This window comes from Zeus faber (assembly GCF_960531495.2).
Source record: "Zeus faber genome assembly, chromosome: 7".
NCBI classification, from domain to species: domain Eukaryota; kingdom Metazoa; phylum Chordata; class Actinopteri; order Zeiformes; family Zeidae; genus Zeus; species Zeus faber.
Window position 1 is genome coordinate 10,817,876 of NC_137203.1, and position 17,381 is coordinate 10,835,256.

Genomic DNA, 17,381 nt, shown 5'->3' on the forward strand with positions numbered 1-17,381 from the left:
CTTCCGCGAGACAATTTGTGATATAGCGGAAACCCATTGTAATTCCAACGGAAATGGGATTTTAATGAGGTTCTACGCATCCCTGTGTTGAAGACAGCAATGACAAGACGCTGCCTCTGGCGTGTTTCCACATTGTGAATACCGATCCCGCACGCGGGGAAAAGAGGCCTCCTCCAAAGTTTACCCTGACACACCCGTGAACCAACTCCACCAGGAAGCGGCAGCTGTTCCCAGCGGGTGTCGAGGCCCCTGTGAGGCTGCTTCGAACTGCAGGTCGGATAATAGCCGATACGGTCGATGCAGCTCCAGAAGACCTCCAAAAAGAAGGAAAAACCTGGGTTGACTTATTCTCATGCTCGCGTCTTGGTTGAGTTGCCTTGATTGACGTTGATCACCTGTGTTTGAGCCGGGCGGCTTCATAGCGCACGTGTGTTGGAGTCCCCCTGCGTCGGGAGATTCAGACCCTCGAGCCCTCGTTCCCCTCCTGCAAATCCCACCCCTGCTACCTCTACAATATATGCAGGGGAACGTATTAACAGGACGAGCCGGGGGGCCCCTTCCCTCCGCCTCCCCCTGCCACGCCAGATCTCTGAGGGAACCCTCCGCCTTGCTGCCGCATCGCGGCCCAGAGCTTTGTCAAGGCGTGAGAGAAGGCGGCTGCCTCTGCTTTTCCGCTGGGGCTCCCCGTGTTGGGCTCAAGTCGGAGCTGAGCGACGCTCTCATTACGCTGTGTTCGAACTCGTGCAAGGACGTACACCGCGAGGATCATAGCGGTGTCGCGCCGCTCCACCCGCCTTCCCCGCCTCGCCTCGCCTCGCCACCGAGGTATCGTGAGAACTTAGCCGCGTTGTGAGAGTTTCCTAATGAATTCCTGGTTGACATTTAAGGAAAGAAATATGCATGAGTTTGTGTAATGAAATACTTGGAGCACCACAATCTTGAATATTGCATGTATCTCATTAGAGGGACACACGCGAGCACGTTCAGCCACGTTCACACGCTCAATCTGTGTTTAGTATGTTTTCATGAGAAGGTTCTGCACATGCTCCCTGTAATGTGCTATGCACTAAGAGCCTTCACTAAGGTTTCATCATTTTCAATGCAATCTTACATATTGCAGAGTTGCATTTTCTTTGGATGACTACTGTAAATCCACTGACATAAGGACCAGATCAGTTGGGTATAAATTGAAGCAGATATCGTCCTGTACGCTGTCTGTTAATTCCGACAAGTTTTGCCCGACTCCCGTCAAAACTAGAACTACCGCTGGTGCACTGTTCACCTTAATGACATTCATTCCTGTACAGTAGATTACATTTTTATTCATTTGGAAAGACAGGTGTTTTTGTTTTTTTGTGAAATGGAAAAATACTCAACGTGGAGAAGGTACTGTAATAGCCTTCCCCTTTCAATCCACTTCCATCCTTTTAGTCCAACGATGTTAAACTGTGTTTCAGTTGCTGCCGTACTTAGTTTTTTCCTGAGAGGCCCAGATGAGTGCTGTCCAGGGAGGAAAAAAGATGGGTGTTTGCAATGAGTGTGGCTTATGTGCATGTATGTGTGTGTGTGTATGTGTGTGTGTGTGTGTGTGTGTGTGTGTGTGTGTGTGTGTGTGTGTGTGTGTGTGTGTTTGAATGCGTATGTGCATTGTGAATCTCACTGTTGATTACCCAGGGGAACAGATGAGTAGGATGAATGGAAACACTACTACCTGGCTGCTCTCATATACACACACACACACACACACACACACACACGATAACAGCTTTGCTCTCCAGTTAAAACCGAACCTTGACATAACTTATGAGCAGGGAGAGACACTGACCCACTCACTGACAAATAGGCTTACACACACATGTGCACATGCACATGAACACACCCGGCATTGTTAATCAACCGCACACACTCCTCTCTCACGTGCACACACTCACACACTATCACAATGACACTTTAATGACAAACCAACCAACATGGAGAATGGCTATCAAGGGACTATTGACCCCCATTAATGACTCATAGAGAGACGTGTTAATTCACCTGGGACACTGCTCTATTGTGTGTGTGTGTGTGTGTGTGTGTGTGTGTGTGTGTGTGTGTGTGTGTGTGTGTATACCAGCCACTCTGTCTGTCTGTCTGCCTGCCTGTCTATATTTAATATCGATATCTTTCAGCTACAGTTTAATGAGTGACTTCTGAAACGACAGCCTGTAAGCTGTTTGTTTGACACTGGGAAGTCCGACAGATGTAGACGGTATCAGCACCGCTGGGATAGTTGTAGCTGGATGAGAGGTCAAGGATTAGCACGTTGCTAAGCTTGTTGTGATCACAGATTGTGGAGGAACACAAAAAGGGCAATGCCAGGGCATAAAGAGCATGGATTAGTCTCCGGGATTTGATCTAGAAAGCGGCCAGGTTGGGGTTGGGGTTGGGGTTGGGGTTGGGTCGAGTGGCTCGCTTGATGGCTGGATCGATGGCTGACTAACTAGTGGGTTCTATGCATACCTGGCTGGGGGATTGGCTGCGTGACCAACCGATTGGCTGCTTTGTGCTTTGACTGTCGGCCGGCTGTTGCGGAGGCTGGCAGGCTGCCGACCGGAGCCGGAGCTGGCAGAGAGCAGAGCCAGAGACCTTGGGCGTGAAGGTCTTGATGGTAGGTCATGAGCCATAGGGTTTGGTGGCATTTGCACGAGGGTACATGAAATAGTCCTGATTTTTCCATCCTGAGTCCTGTTCCTTTAATCAAATGATTGGAGGAGACGTTCCAGCTTCATAAGACCCAGTGGCTCAAAGAGGTAAGCTGCTCTGGGAGGGCTTTCAGGGTTCGAAGACTTGAGGCTTCAATGCCAAGTGAGCTTTTGAAAGCCGGCACCCCAAGGGCGTGTAAAAGTACCCGGAGACCAGGCTTGAGGGTGAAGGTGACCCGTTGACGGCGTCGTAATCGCGGACCCGCGGGGAACAAGTTGTCTTCTCTGGTCGTCTGTTTTAAGGAATAATGCTGTCACTTGCTGTGACAGCAGCCCTGAAAGGCGACGTCTGAACTGACCACACCACAGAGTCCCGCTGGGCCCCAGCGTTTCTGAGATGATGCCTCTTGGTTGTCCCTATGATAGAGAAAGCATGTGTAGTGCCCTCTATGGTGCCCGAATATCAAAGATTCTCAGGTCTTATGCTGCTGTCCATTGAGAGGGACAGACGGGTTAACTGTAATAAGGCCATTGTTACAGTCAAGATCATTGTCTCCACTCTGGATGCTCTAGATGGTGTTTCAGGTTTTACAAAATAATCAAAATTTTGTCAGGGGCCTTTTTTGATTTCCGTCCCTGCTCCTAAAATCCTCCGTGCGCACCACTGGCCATCAGATAGGATTGTTTCCATGCCGTGATGGAAATGACATGAGCTGTGAATATCTGAAATCTTGATCTGTGAGTAAGACCAAAACACACGGCTCCTTCTTTTGAGCTCGAACAATGTGGCATTGTGACGGCAGCGACAGGCCTCATTAGCGGCACCACAACCTCGAAATCTGAGCTCTGCAAGCGAGGCCGACTTGTATAGACGCTCCTACCTCATGACTCACCTCGGGATCAGAGCGGCGAGTGTCAAACTACCTGGCAAAGCCGAGGCTTCTGACTCAAGTGGCAAAACAACACAGAGGCTGCCACATTATTTGATACTGCCAAGTTCATTGGATACGAGGGCTCGCAAGGCTTCTCTCCTCTTCTCGACGAGACAGAATGCCATGTGGGGCGGATAACAAAATGAATAAAAAACACTTTAACAGGATTAAGGACTCTTTTTAATTGCGGTACTGCCTGAACATGCAACAGTATGAGCAACTGTGGTGTTGTCGGTGCCATGGATATGTATGAACTCACCCAGACACCGTGCAGGCTCCAGACTGATCCCTATCAAGCTGTTTGTGCACGTTAAACGACATCAAACGTTCCAAATCGCACATCCTCTATCAACACGAAAATACAGGGCAGCACTCCTGCCACAATAAAACGATAAACTATCTTGAGCTCGCTAAATAGACCCATCGGTGAAGTCAGGAGCAGTCACAGTGGTAAAAAGCACCTTTATCCATCGAGTTGAGCTTTGTATAAGTAGAATCTTTTCAAGGAGATCTCCCGGCTCTATATGCGACTTTCTACCGACTCTGAGAGATTGCAGTTGCAGTTCGAGTCAATTTTTTTTTCCGTTTTGAAATTAATATTATCCGGCAAAGGCTGGAAGGTAGTCGTTCCCGCATTGGCCTCTTTTTTCGGAAAGGTTACATACGGCGTCTGTTCCCACAGTGGATGACTGTTGCGGATACAGCACCTAATGCACGCGTGGGAGATGTCTAATATCACGCGAGACTGGACAACAGAATAGTTTTTTAGACCAGCGCTTCGCTCCCCGTCTCCCTAACCCTCCCGCAACGACTCTTCCCCCCTCTGACAGAGCCGGCACGGAGCCCCTGTCCCCGGACACAATAACCTTAACCCTAAGTTATTAAATCAGTGTGATCATTTTCAACCTGTCCTACAAAGCCGCACCGCCATTTTCCCGTAAATTGTACTACTTCGAGAGTGCGGAAACTTACGGAACGACTTTTACAGAACATTGACACCGGCTCCTGTTCCCACCTGACGCCAATGCGGAACATTGGCGGTAGATTTACGGCTTTCAGCGCAAGCGGGAAAGGGGCTATACTGGGCTGGATATTTCCATCCATTAAATCCCGGGCCGAGAAGAGCTGGTGGAAAAACAAAAAAAAGTCAAGGGCATATCGAAGTCTTCATGACATGAATTTTATTTTTATTTATTTTTTATTACATTTTGCATTAAATTAAAGAGATTTTTTTCTTTACAACATACATTAAGCTGTGATTCAGATGTTAAGGAAGTGGAGAGAGTAGGGCAAAAAATCCTCGTGACATCACAATATCTTACAAGCTTACAAAGTTCAAAAGGTTCAGAATCTGAGAGAAGAGAGAACGTCCGACTCAATTTGCATCTAGTAGCAGTGTATCATAGCAAGGATGAAAGACAAAAAAAAGGCACACACCAAAGAACCTCACTGGCCACAGCAGCCCTCACAGTCACGGCCATTTTCAACGTTCTCCGGACTAACCCCCAGAACGCTCGGTGCTCTTCAACAACATTTTGAAAACGTGGGCATAACTACATCTGAACGCTAAATATTCTGAACCCGAGTTTGAATTCCTGGGGGTGAATTTAATTGATCATGCTCGACATGGACACAGGCTAAAATCGAAACATTTCCGTGGTAGGAATGTTTAGTCCTCGGCCAGCATTACTCGGGTTCTGGGAAAGCAGCTGCTTCATGTGATCGTCCAAACGTTTGCTCAATGGGCCCAAATGGTACATTTTAAGTATAAGCCTGATTTGGTGGTGGGGGTCTGGTAAATTTTGACTCACTCGAATGCGCTGTTCTTGGGCCACTTTGCCCTCTTTAAGTCATTGTGTAAAATAACGGTGGGACGTAGTCAACGCTGACCTCTGACCAGGTTAGAAAAGAGGCAAATTCCCCCCAAATCCGCCTTAGGACCAGACCTAAGCCGTGGCACATGAGCTGGTCAGCATACACATGTGCGTGTACGTTAGTTGAGTTCGCACGTACTACTGGAGCTCATGGGTCACATATCCAACACCCCCCTCGTCAAGCTGTTGATCGAGACGCAGATGGCTTTTCTTCACGGAGGGAAGGAAATTTGCCTGATATCAAGAGAGCTTTGTTTACCTACACAAATCACACTAAAGGAGTGCTCTGTCGACTTCAGGGTTTGGGGCGGTGGAACGGGCAATAGAAATTATCGGTAAAAAGAAAGCGGATCAAGGTTCAGATTGGTAAACAAGTCAAAGTCCTAACTGTTTGTGAGGCTTTAATAATGGGGTTTAGTATCAACTGCTCAAACCTCATCAGAGTGTGTTCTCTCTTAAAAAAAATAAAACCAAAAATCCTAAATAGGGTACATCTGCTAATATTGTTGTTTGAGTTCGATTTTCCACAGGAACCAGCCTGTTTCTGCACCTGCCTAGTGAATGCTGCACACGAGAAGCATGAAGCCCGGTTAGTACAACGGTTACCTCGGCTTATCTCGTTCTGTTTATTTTGTAAATTGGCGTTGGACTTTAATTGCAGTGCGCCAACATGAACCATATCGGCCCCTCTCAGTGAACAAACATTAATTCAATTAATCAATCAATCAATTAACCATCACTCCAATCAAAACAAACGTCCAAAAAATGAACAAAAAAAAATAAAAATAAAAAATACCAGGACTTTAAAATTGTATAAAATAGAAAATGAAAAACACTCACAACATCATCATAGACACTGCCAGCACAACATAAAGGGTTTCTTTAAGCGCATTGATGGCACAATCCAAAATGAACCACAAAGCTGAGTGTGTTGTGTATGTGTGAGTGTTGCGTGAGTGTTTGTGTGTGCATGTATGTGTTGATGTGGGAGGAAGCGGGCCCCCCATCTCTCCGTCTGTAAGTGTGTACTGTTTCGGGACCAAAGTTACAACAAGAACACCTACATTCTTTAATTGCCTTTTTATCAAACCAGGGAAATACCATGATGTAAGAAAAAAATTAAAAAATACTACGAGGAGACAGATTTAACAGCTATGAAAAGAAAACATTGTCACTACTTTAGGGTGTAAGGCACAAATTTACATGTGGAAGAGAAACAGGCAATCTAAATGAATGTTTATTTTTGTCGTTGCCTGCTTGTCTTTGTGATGCTGCCGGAGAAAGAGACACGTTTCAAGAAGGGAGGCTCCTCTCTGCCGCGGCGGGCTTCTTCTAGTCCATGTGCATGTGTACGCAGGTTTCCACACTGTCGTTATTTCCGCGGCTGCTTGCTTTTCATTTTCTTTGCAACATGCAACAGTGAGCTTGGGTGGCGCCAGTGAGCCAGCGGCCAATCAGGACTTCCGTTACAGACTCGCGCAGACCCACAGTGCTGATTGGAGGATGCTCATTGGATGAGTGAAAGCGTCTGTTTTTTTGTTTTATTTTCTAATTGGTCTAAAATAACAAAGATTCTGGTCCGCAAAGGATAAAGGTCCCTGTCTGGCACAGTTTTAAATAAATATATCCTCCTCTACACAGAGGTAACATACTGTATATCTCAAGCTGCAGAGCCACCACGTCCCGCTGTAGGACCTAGTGGACCATAGGTCATCAAGAAAGTTCTACTGGATCCAGTTTAATGACTTTAAATATTTTTTTTTCACACTTGATTAATTGATATTAAAAAGATTTCTTCGTCCCTCTTGATTTCTCTCTTGCTCTTAGCCTAAAAAGTCCTTTTTTTTTTTTTTTTCTTCAAAAGCACTTAATAAAAATAAATACAACGAGCTATTAGTATTAACAGTCATGTGTTATTCAGAAACCAGTACAGTAGAAGGTTCTTTCAGCCCAGGCTTTCGGTCAAACCAAGGCAGGACTAAATCTCTGTATCCAGTGGAGCTGTAACACTGAGAGGCTTTTCACAGTTTCCAATGCAAACTCAGGCTGCATGTTGTCCTTTCAGTCAGATCTTAAGTCTCTGTGTCCCACTGCCCGCTGGCTTAAATCGCCCGGTCCTCAAGGTACTGTACAACAATTTCTCTGCACCTCTCTACACTGCCTTGCCGGGGGTGTGCCTTTGTCGGTTTGATAAAGAACATGAAACAACATCAGAGAGAGCAGAAACCAACAGAACCACCATCTTGGATGCTACAGGGTGACATGTGTTGCCATTGGATGGAGATTTTGGCTCGTGGCCTGATCTTCTTGTGTTTCAGTAGCAAGTGCTCCCGTGTGTGTTGACAGTGGAACTGGGAGCCAGCCAGAGCCTGAACTCAATAACAGCAACAAACGACAACAACAATTTATATTAATATTTACATATTTATATAAAAAGATTTTTTTTTCTTAGAAAAAGTGTGTTGCATTTTTCCACTGTACTGTACATCGACAAAAAAAGCACTCGCAGGAGATGAATGTTGTGTTCCCTGTTTCTTTTTTCTTCCGCAGAACCTTTTCCTACTGTCCATCCAGACTGGACTGGCTGCCTGACTGACAGACTATGTACAGGAGTCACTGGACTTGACTTTTGTCGAGAGGGAGACTATGGAGGGTTTGGGTGGGACGTCAGGCTTGAGATGTTTGATCCCCGTTCTAGGCAGCGAACCATAGGAGCTCATTCCAGGCTGCCGCGACAGAGACACGCCCTGCGCGGTCATGTGTATGGAGTCCACTCTCTGGGGTGCAGGCGGTGGGGTCTCCACTCGGTTGAAGCTGTGATGTCTCGACAGATGGGAGGAGTTAGAGGAGTTGGTGTTGTGCTTCTTCAGGGCGGACGATCCAGACGCGGAGGATCCCGAACCTTTCCGGAGGCCGTAGACTGAGGAGTGGACCTCCAGGCGCTTGCCCATCTGTGGCACGGCAGGGGGGATGGTGAGGGAGGCCTCTCGCAGGGGGACGCGGGGAGGGAGCATTCCGTCTGGATCCACCATGTTGAGGCTGTGACAGGGGCTCTTCACCGCCTTGTACTCCAGGGTGGCCCCCTGGTCGTCAATAGGGTGGTGGCCCAGGGCGATGTCGCTGCGATGGGGCTGCTCCACATACTCGTGCTGGTAGGCCTGCTGGTGCTGCTGGAGGTGGGGCTGGAGCTGGTGCTGGTGCTGCGGCAGCGGGAGGACCACCACGCTGGGAATGTGGCCCGGAGAGGCCCTCAGGGGCAGGTCTGTGGGAATAACAGCGGACCCCATGGGCGGCATGTCCTTCGTACAGGCGTTGATGAGGTTCTGGTTTCTTTCCCACTCTCGGCTGCCCCGGCTGGGCTTGCGACGGGGCTGCATCGGGGTGGATTCTGGTGTCGGCAGCGCTGCCAGGTCCAGGTGGTGCTGGTCTGCTTTGATCAGCATTTTCCCATTGGGTGTCAGTCTCCCCCCCATCAGGGGGGTGAGGATGGCTTCTGGGCGGCCATCTTTGGCCTGGGTCTCAAACAGCCCCGTCAGCTTGGTCACACTGTTCATGGACCCCCGGCGTGAGTGGAGGTGGTGGTTGTCCTTTTCTTTGCGGCCTGTCAAGTCTATGTCTCTGCGACGGTGGTCGCATACGCAGTAGACGATGATGCCGGAGAAAATGGCGCCCATGGCGAAGGCCAGGATGACCGCAATGGCCAGCAGGGTCACGGGAACGAGCTGGTCCCGCCCATTCTGGTAGCTCTCACGGATCACACCTGTGGAGAGAGGTGGAGATGACAATCAGAATGATGGACGAGCAGTACTCAGAGTACTGCAGTAGTGCTTTTTGCAGAAGGGTTCTTTGGAAGGTTATAAGAAGCACATTGAGAAAATGAACAATTATAAAAATGTTTCTCTCTGGGTCAGATTTTAATAAAAAAATAATAATTTGGAATAATTTAATGAAAGATATGCAAATAATGCACATATCTGTGTGGTTTTTGGAAAAAAATAAACGAGAAAACACCACTAAAATGAATACAAATAGTTATACTTGACTTGAACCAATTTCCATATTTTTTCAAAAAATCCAATCTTAGACTATAAATTGTGTTTTGGCTGGGCCATTATGCTCCACATTTTAAACCTGTGATAAAATCTTCTGCTGAAATGAAAAAAGAAAAAAAAAACACTATGAGTTGAGATAACAGAGCGTGAAATACCCGACACTTTTCTTCTCACAGATGCAAATAGGAGACTTTTCATAAAGCTTGGATCCAAGCTCATGAATCAGAGAGAATACATTAAAAAGACCCTGATTAGGAGCTAAATCCAATGAGCTATGTCATCAGTTTCTTATGAAACCACCACTTTCACAGACCAGCAAAGACTGGCTCTGACACAGCCAAATAACGGGTAATTCAATAAAAGCAGTCCGACTGTGGCAATAAAGTATTTCAGCCATCAAAGAGCAAGAGCAGAGGGTTGTGTGTGTGGGGGGGGTTTAGAGGGACACACACACACACCCACCCACCCACACACACGTTCATATTGTGAGGGCGACTGCATGCACCCACACAAATGTATGCATACTATAGTACAGTATACTGTATATGTTCTGATCATCACACACACATGCACGCACGCACGCACGCACGCACGCACGCACGCACGCACGCACGCACGCACGCACGCACGCACGCACACACACACACACACACACACACAGATAAAAAGGATAAGCTAATGCCTGTTGATGAATGTGGGTATCTAATGCAGCACTCTACTCATTGGGTTACACACACCAGTCCACACGAGAGCAGAGATTTATAATGTGTTCACACACGACCTGTGGCCAGAGCAGATCAGTTCTCAAAGACAGGGGATTAGGCAGGTGGGTTCCGTCACGTGGAAGCTCATGCTGTTACTGAATAATACAGGTACAGCGTATGTATTTGTGTTTGCTGTTATATAATTCACTCTTTTCTGCAGAAAAACTGCACTTTCTTCATGATATAACACTTTGACAGCTTACAGGCGTTGGTCAAGTTCAAGTCCTGTAAGAACTCGTAGTAGTTGTTGTAGTAGAACTTGTAGTTGCTCTTTGAGAGTTCTGGTCTTTGGTGACAACAAAAGTTGGGGCACTACAAAAGCGAGGTGAGGGATCGGGACGCTGTTGGCAGAATTTCTCGGCCATAATCAAATCCGTTTTTTATTAAAGGTCTCTGGCCGAGTAATGAGGTTTGAAGTTGGAATAGTTTGCAAAGTTCTGTAGAGGGGCTGGTCCGCACAACATTCCTCATGCCACCAGGAAATACTCTCTCACCGCCTGGATTTATGGAGGGCTCGGCAAAATTTTGCATACACCCGTGGCGTCGAGGTATAGTTTATGTTCATTTTAATGTGTTGCGTGTCTTGTTGTCCCAGGGTCAAAATGCTTTAAATCATTAATTCCCGTCGAAGCCTCGCAGTGTTTCAAACAGGAGGAAACGCTGGACGGGCAAAAAGCAGCAGAGCCGCAGCTGCACTTCGTGTGTTCAGGTTGCACTTACATTTTAGAACCGCATGGAGAAAAGGAAGAAATTGCAATTGCAAGAAATTGCAATTGCCAAGAAATAGGGCTAGTCTCGCCGAGGCGCTTGCAGCTCGGCCTGCGTGGCGGAGAGCGAAGATGCCGGCGCGGTATCTTGGGCGAGACACAACCCAGACGCGGCGGCTGCAGAGTAATCTGTTGTCACGGAACCAAAACTCCGGGCTCCGTCTAACGAACGTCCGTAATCCCCACTCTCTGCACTCGTGCTCCATCAGATCTCCGACACGTCTTCGAGGCCTTTTCTTCCCTGCCAAAGCAAAGCCGGGCTTCAGACAGTTCGTCGCTTGTTAAGTGCAGCGCGGATTAAAAAAAAAAAAAAAAAAAAAGGGCAATTACCAAAACTCGGGTCAGTCCTCGTTCGTCTTGAGGGAACATAAAAGAAGAGGGTCGGAGCGCCCGTGCAGCGTTCCAGGTGCTTCGCAAAAACAAAAGCCCTTCAAAAAACGTTGGCGCTTCGGTGCCGACGTGTCCAGATGAGTGTTATCCGCGGTGAGGTATTAATGGCGGACATGTGCGGCTAAACGACCCGGCGATGTGAGAAGGCCATCTGCTTCCCATCTCCACCCAAACATCTGAAGGAAGACGCTTTTCTCCGCCGCCATCGCTCATCTCTCCGGGCGGAGCTCCTCGCCTCCCACCCCTCGCTCGTCCTCCCGTCCATTCGTCTATTCATCACCCGCCTGACGCGGCCGAAAAGGAGGAAAGGAGGAAATGAAGAAAGGAGGAAAGGAGGGAAGATGGAAGATGGAAAGGAGGGAAGGGCCAAAGGAGGAAAGATGGAAGATGGAAAGGAGGGAAGGAGGAAAGGAGGAAAAGAGGAAAGGAGAAAAGGAGGAAAGGAGGAAAGATAGAAAGATGGAAAGGAGGAAAGGAAGAAAGGAGGAAAGATAAAAGGGAGGAAAGGAGGAAAGGAGGAAAGGAGGAAGGGAGAAAAGGAGGAAAGGAGGAAAGGAGGAAAGAGGCAAAGGAGGAAAGGAGGAAGGATGAAAAGGAGGAAAGGAGGAAGGATGGAAAGGAGGAAAGGAAGAAAGGAGGAAAGAAGGAAAGATGAAAGGAGGAAAGGAGGAAAGATGGAAAGGAGGAAAGATGGAAAGAAGGAAAGGAAGAAAGGAGGAAAGGAGGAAAGATGAAAGGAGGAAAGATGGAAAGGAGGAAAGGAGGAAAGGAGGAAAGGGAGGAAAGATGGAAAGGAAGAAAGGAGGAAAGGAGGAAAGATGAAAGGAGGACAGATGGAAAGGAGGAAAGGAGGAAAGGAGGAAAGGAGGAAAGGAGGAAAGGAGGAAAGATGAAAGGAGGACAGATGGAAAGGAGGAAAGGAGGAAAGGAGGAAAGGAGGAGTGTCATTTTAACCTCCTGGTCCTCTTGATTCATCTCCCCGTGGACGGAAGCACCGAGTGGTTCGAGAAATTCTGGTTTCAAAGTCTCGTCTCCAGTCGAGCGAAGAACTGGTGGGTGGAGTCATGCTCCGCCAGAGCTTTTGGCATCTTTAACCCCTCCCGCCCCAACAAACAACAAACAAACAACAGCAAAAAATATATATATTTCCGCCGGAAAATTAAAACAGCATAAACAAAGATTTGGGGCAAAATGATCATTTTTCCACAACAGCTGTAAATAAAGGCCATCCAGGCTTTTCTTCTTTCAGCGGCGCTCTCGTCCTCACAGGCCCAGTCAAAGGGTCTCGGGCGCCGGATTTCAATTTTTCGATTTTTTTTTTCCCGACCTTTCTGCCGCACAAGGTCAGCCTTCTCGGGGCGAGGAAGTCGGGTCTCGCATTAGACGCCGGCCTCCGGGGGCGGCGGAGCCAAACGGAACAGGGCCCCCGGCGGCGTGGGCCGAGCGGGTCCCCGCGGAGCCGCCCCGTTGCCTCCCGACCCGGGCGTGGGAGGGAGGTTAGGGCCCCGGTTGAACCCGGGCCCCGACCGGGTCTCTCGCTCTGTCTTTTGAATTTTTTCTTTTCTTTTGACTTTTCCGCCATCACGCACGCACACACGCGCACGCACACGCACACACAAACGCACGCAGTGTTCCCTCGCTTTTCCACAGGGGTCTTCGGGGTGTTTAAAGTCAACCTTCCCCCGAGGCCCTCGGAAGGGAAAGAAAACAAAAAAACCTTTGAAGATCCCCGTCCTTCGTGTGTGAACTCCATTGTCTCCCGTCCGGACATCAAGGGGACGGGGAGCAGACCGAGCGGACACCGGCGCCGCCTCCGACCGTAAATCAAAGCGTTTCAACTCTGGTTGAGAACCGGACACGAATCCATCAGGAAGCTTTTCAGAAAACTTGACCTTGAGGAGTCGGGGTTCGCAGCGCCCGGTGTTGCTCTCACACTGCAGGACCTTGCACTGACTGTACACAAAGTACTCATCTGTTACTATACTAATCTGTTACTATACTCATCTGTTACTTTACGCATCTGTTACTAAACTCATCTGTTACTATACTCATCTCTTACTCTACTCATATATTACTGTACTCATATGTTACTATACTCATCTGTAACTATACTCATCTGTCACTATACTCATCTGTCACTGTACTCATCTGTTACTATACTCATCTGTCACTATACTCATCTGTCACTGTACTCATCTGTTACTATACTCATCTGTCACTATACTCATCTGTCACTATACTCATCTGTTACTGTACTCATCTGTTATTATACTCATCTGTTACTAAACTCATCTGTTAGTATACTCATCTGTCACTATAATAATCTCTTACTGTACTAATCTGTTATTATACTCATCTGGTTTGATGATTTGCAAGACTTCCTGTGGATTCCTGCACCTCCAGACGATGATCTAAATTTGACGCCGCCTCATATCGCTCCGTGCAGACGAATGCACGTCTGATACCAACGAAGTTTTCACCGTCAAAACAATCTTTTAAATTATAAACATAATCATCTGCGCCACTTTGGAACATTTAAATATTTTCTTCAACCCCCCCCCTTCCTCTCTCGCTCTTGATCTTTCCCCCCCTCTGTCTGACACACTTTCTCTCTTTTAATCTCTTCTGAAGAACCAACTGTCTTAAGCCTACAGAGTTTGCCTTTGTATGGTGTTAGAGAAACTTCAAAGGCAGTTTAACATCACAGGAGTGGGGGTGGTGGTGGTGGGGGGGTTGCGGGGAGGGCTTAACCTCTGACCTCCGGCCATCGCACACAGAGACACGGCGTCTGGAATCGATAAAAATCTCAATCGGCCCCCAAAACCCCCACTCACTTATCTGTCACTGCTCTGTGTCAAAAGACAAGATAGTGGCCCGTGAACACTAGAAAACACACACACACACACACGCACGCACGCACGCACGCACGCACGCACGCACGCACGCACGCACGCACGCACGCACGCACGCACGCACGCACACACACACACACACTCAACCCATTGAGGGAAGATGGCGGCGGGCGGGGGGCAGGAGAGTAAAACGTGGCGGTGAAGACATTCGCCGTGCCTTCGTGGTAAGGCTCCATTCCTCGCTTGAAGGGACTAACGGTTGTCAACTTTAAAGAGGAGGCAGCCACTTAGATAATCACGGCAATTCATTCATTATGTTCCATTAGAGGCCCTGCTTAGGATATCACGCCATTAGGGCTTGTGTATATTTGTGTGGCAGTAGGCCCTCGACTTTGTGCGTTAAAGTTTTAATTCAAAATTAAAGCCGGCGAAATCAAGAGTGTTGTACACCGCACACTGATGATTCACTTACGTGGTAATTAAGTTTCCAATTATATTATCATGCAATGGAGGTATCGGCTCACTGTGTTAACCTCTCCACCTCCGTGCATACATTCATTACGTTCCTCATTGCTTATCAACCCGGATCTAATTGCGCTGAGGACAATTTCCATCCCGTGCACACTTCTTTGAACTGAAACTAATATCTATTCATGGCTGATATACATATTATTCACACATTCGGGGCTGCACTGCATTGATAACACAGATCCGACAATTAATCCCATTATTTCTGAATCTGCTTAATGACAATGGGGGCACGCCGAGGTTTTGAGTGCACAAATTGTGTTTGAATCCTGCGGAGAATATCTGAATAATCAGAGGAAAACTTTTTTTGTTGTTGAAAAACACTTAGGCCTGAACTCCCACAGCGAGCGGCTTTGTGCCGTATAAAGTTAACTGTTGTTCATTAAAATTCAGTCCTGATGAGTCACCATTCTACCGGTGGTGACTTACGCTACTCAAGTGCATTTCCTGGAGCTTTGACACATGAGACTGCGTGTCGGGTATTTGTGATCAGCTGTACGGTAGATTGTCCTAAAGTGCTCTGCGTGAGGGGAATTCATTCACTAGTAAGCGCTGGGAATGCTGAAACCCCGTCTGTAATCACTGATAATTAGACCTCGGTGAAAATGGCCCCGCTGAGCACCTGAGCCTCTTTCAATGAAACAGCTTTCCTCAAAGTAGTCGACTCACTCCCTGATACCGCTCCAGTTCAACTCGAAAGGAAACAGGAAACCCGCGTGCGGCCTGACGCTCGAGTCAAACCCAATAGAGACAGATGACAGATGCGCAACGTACGTACTGTACAAACACCGAGGGATAAAGTCAGGATTGATAAGAGTTGGGGACGGGCTTCACAGAAAAGGGCAGAAAACGAGAGAGCACGTGGTGTTGAACACAGCCAGTCAAATGGCCCCCGAGGACTCCACAAATCATTTTTTGTTTCAGCTGGACGCGAGTGGGACGAGGCGACCGGACCGCGACGAATCTTTGTCGCCGGGGAGCGCACGCGAAACGTTGGCAATCGACTTCTACTTACGGGTTTGGGCGTGGAGCGATGAAATCGGGGAAAGAAGTCAACATCAAGGAAGTAGCCCCTCGGCAAACAAAACTCAAAAGGAACCGATTGGCTTTCCCTCGGGGACATCGTAGGGCTTCTCAGCTGCTGTGTCAGTCGTCTTTCAAGATGTGTTACAACCCGGGAAACCCCTCGTAGCAAATGGACTCTGGCCCGGATCTGGGCGATTTCTACTTAAACAGCTGGCCTGGATCCACGAGACCCATTTGGCTGGGCTTCAAATCGAGTGGACCGAAGCTGGCGTGGAGCTGTAAAATGGGTCAGGTTTGAATAACAAGTCCAGATTCGGCCCTGACCTACCATGGACCATCTCGCCTCCACCCCAGATCCATAATTATCCTGTGGAATAAAAAAAAAAAAGGGTGCGCTTGTTTCCTGGATGTTGTTGCCCCAGGTCCAATCCGAAACGCAGTGGAGAGATAGGCCGGTTCCCCGCTGGATCCGGGAGAGGGACGGATCCGAATGCCATGTGGGAAAATGACTGACTGTCGCCCCCAACAACCACTGTCATATTGTTATGGCGGATAAGACCCGCATTGACCTAATTTTGTGCAGTCTGAGGGCCCCTAAAGGATGCATTCACCATGGAAGGACACGACAACTTATGTTCTGCCCTCCAAGACTGAGCTGCAAATGAAGCTCTTTCAATTTCATAATATTCCTCAAAGCCTGACTACAACATCATTTTCTTCTTCAATTTGTATGATATTTTCCAAATTAAATATGGCAAATAGAAAACTATAAGCTTTGACTGAGACTTGAAACTATCCATTCCAATATACAGGCAGCATAGCACCTATATATTGTCACGGGGAAGTTGTCCCGTGTCAGGTCTTGGAACTGTAAAAAAAAATTTTGGCATTGGGTCGGTAATTGGTATCTCATTTTGAGAGGGGTCTCGCTGCGACCCGATCATCCCAGCACCACCTTGGCACACGGGTGTCAAAAAGCTGCCGGGAGCTGGAAATAAATCTCCCAGAGCAGCTGTCAGACAGTTTGGTCTTACTGTAAAAAAAAGAAAAAAGAAATTGGAAAAAATTGAAGATGGTTGGGCGGGGTCCTTCACACCGCCCCGGGTTACGGTCGAGCCGGGGAAACGTCTTTCATTGCAAAATTCATCAGCGGAAAATAATTCAGCAGTGTCTTGTGATAGGTCAATAATGCTTTAACCTCTGAAATGATTTTAACCAATCGAGGTGTGAACAAAACCTGCGCTTCACCGTATACACCGTATATATGTGAAACCATGTGCAACCTTTCTGGATGTTTTTTTTTGTTGTTGTTGCTGTTGTTTTCACATCAGAATACATTTGATGACAAATTCGTATCACACCACGTTGTCCGGGATGAGGTGAGTTAGTTAACGTGGACACACAAATAAGCGCAGATGTGCAGTTAGAACTGTATTGTCACGTGAGGACAGGCGATGGACGGGGACAGAGAGGCGTGGGGGGGAGGAAGGAAAGTTGTTATTATTGTTATTT

General features: G+C 47.7%; 1 protein-coding gene across 2 annotated transcripts in view; it reads right to left on the reverse strand.

Annotated features, from left to right (window-relative positions):
- Window positions 1-4,837: 4,837 nt before the first annotated feature.
- sema6a (sema domain, transmembrane domain (TM), and cytoplasmic domain, (semaphorin) 6A) overlaps window positions 4,838-17,381 on the reverse strand; it is a 109,808-nt gene continuing 97,264 nt past the window's right edge. For both annotated transcript variants that reach the window (XM_080004474.1, XM_080004473.1), the window contains one exon: window positions 4,838-9,250. In XM_080004474.1, the coding sequence (XP_079860600.1) occupies window positions 8,091-9,250 (1,160 nt within the window). In that variant the 3' untranslated portion in view covers window positions 4,838-8,090. The remainder of the gene's footprint in view (window positions 9,251-17,381) is intronic.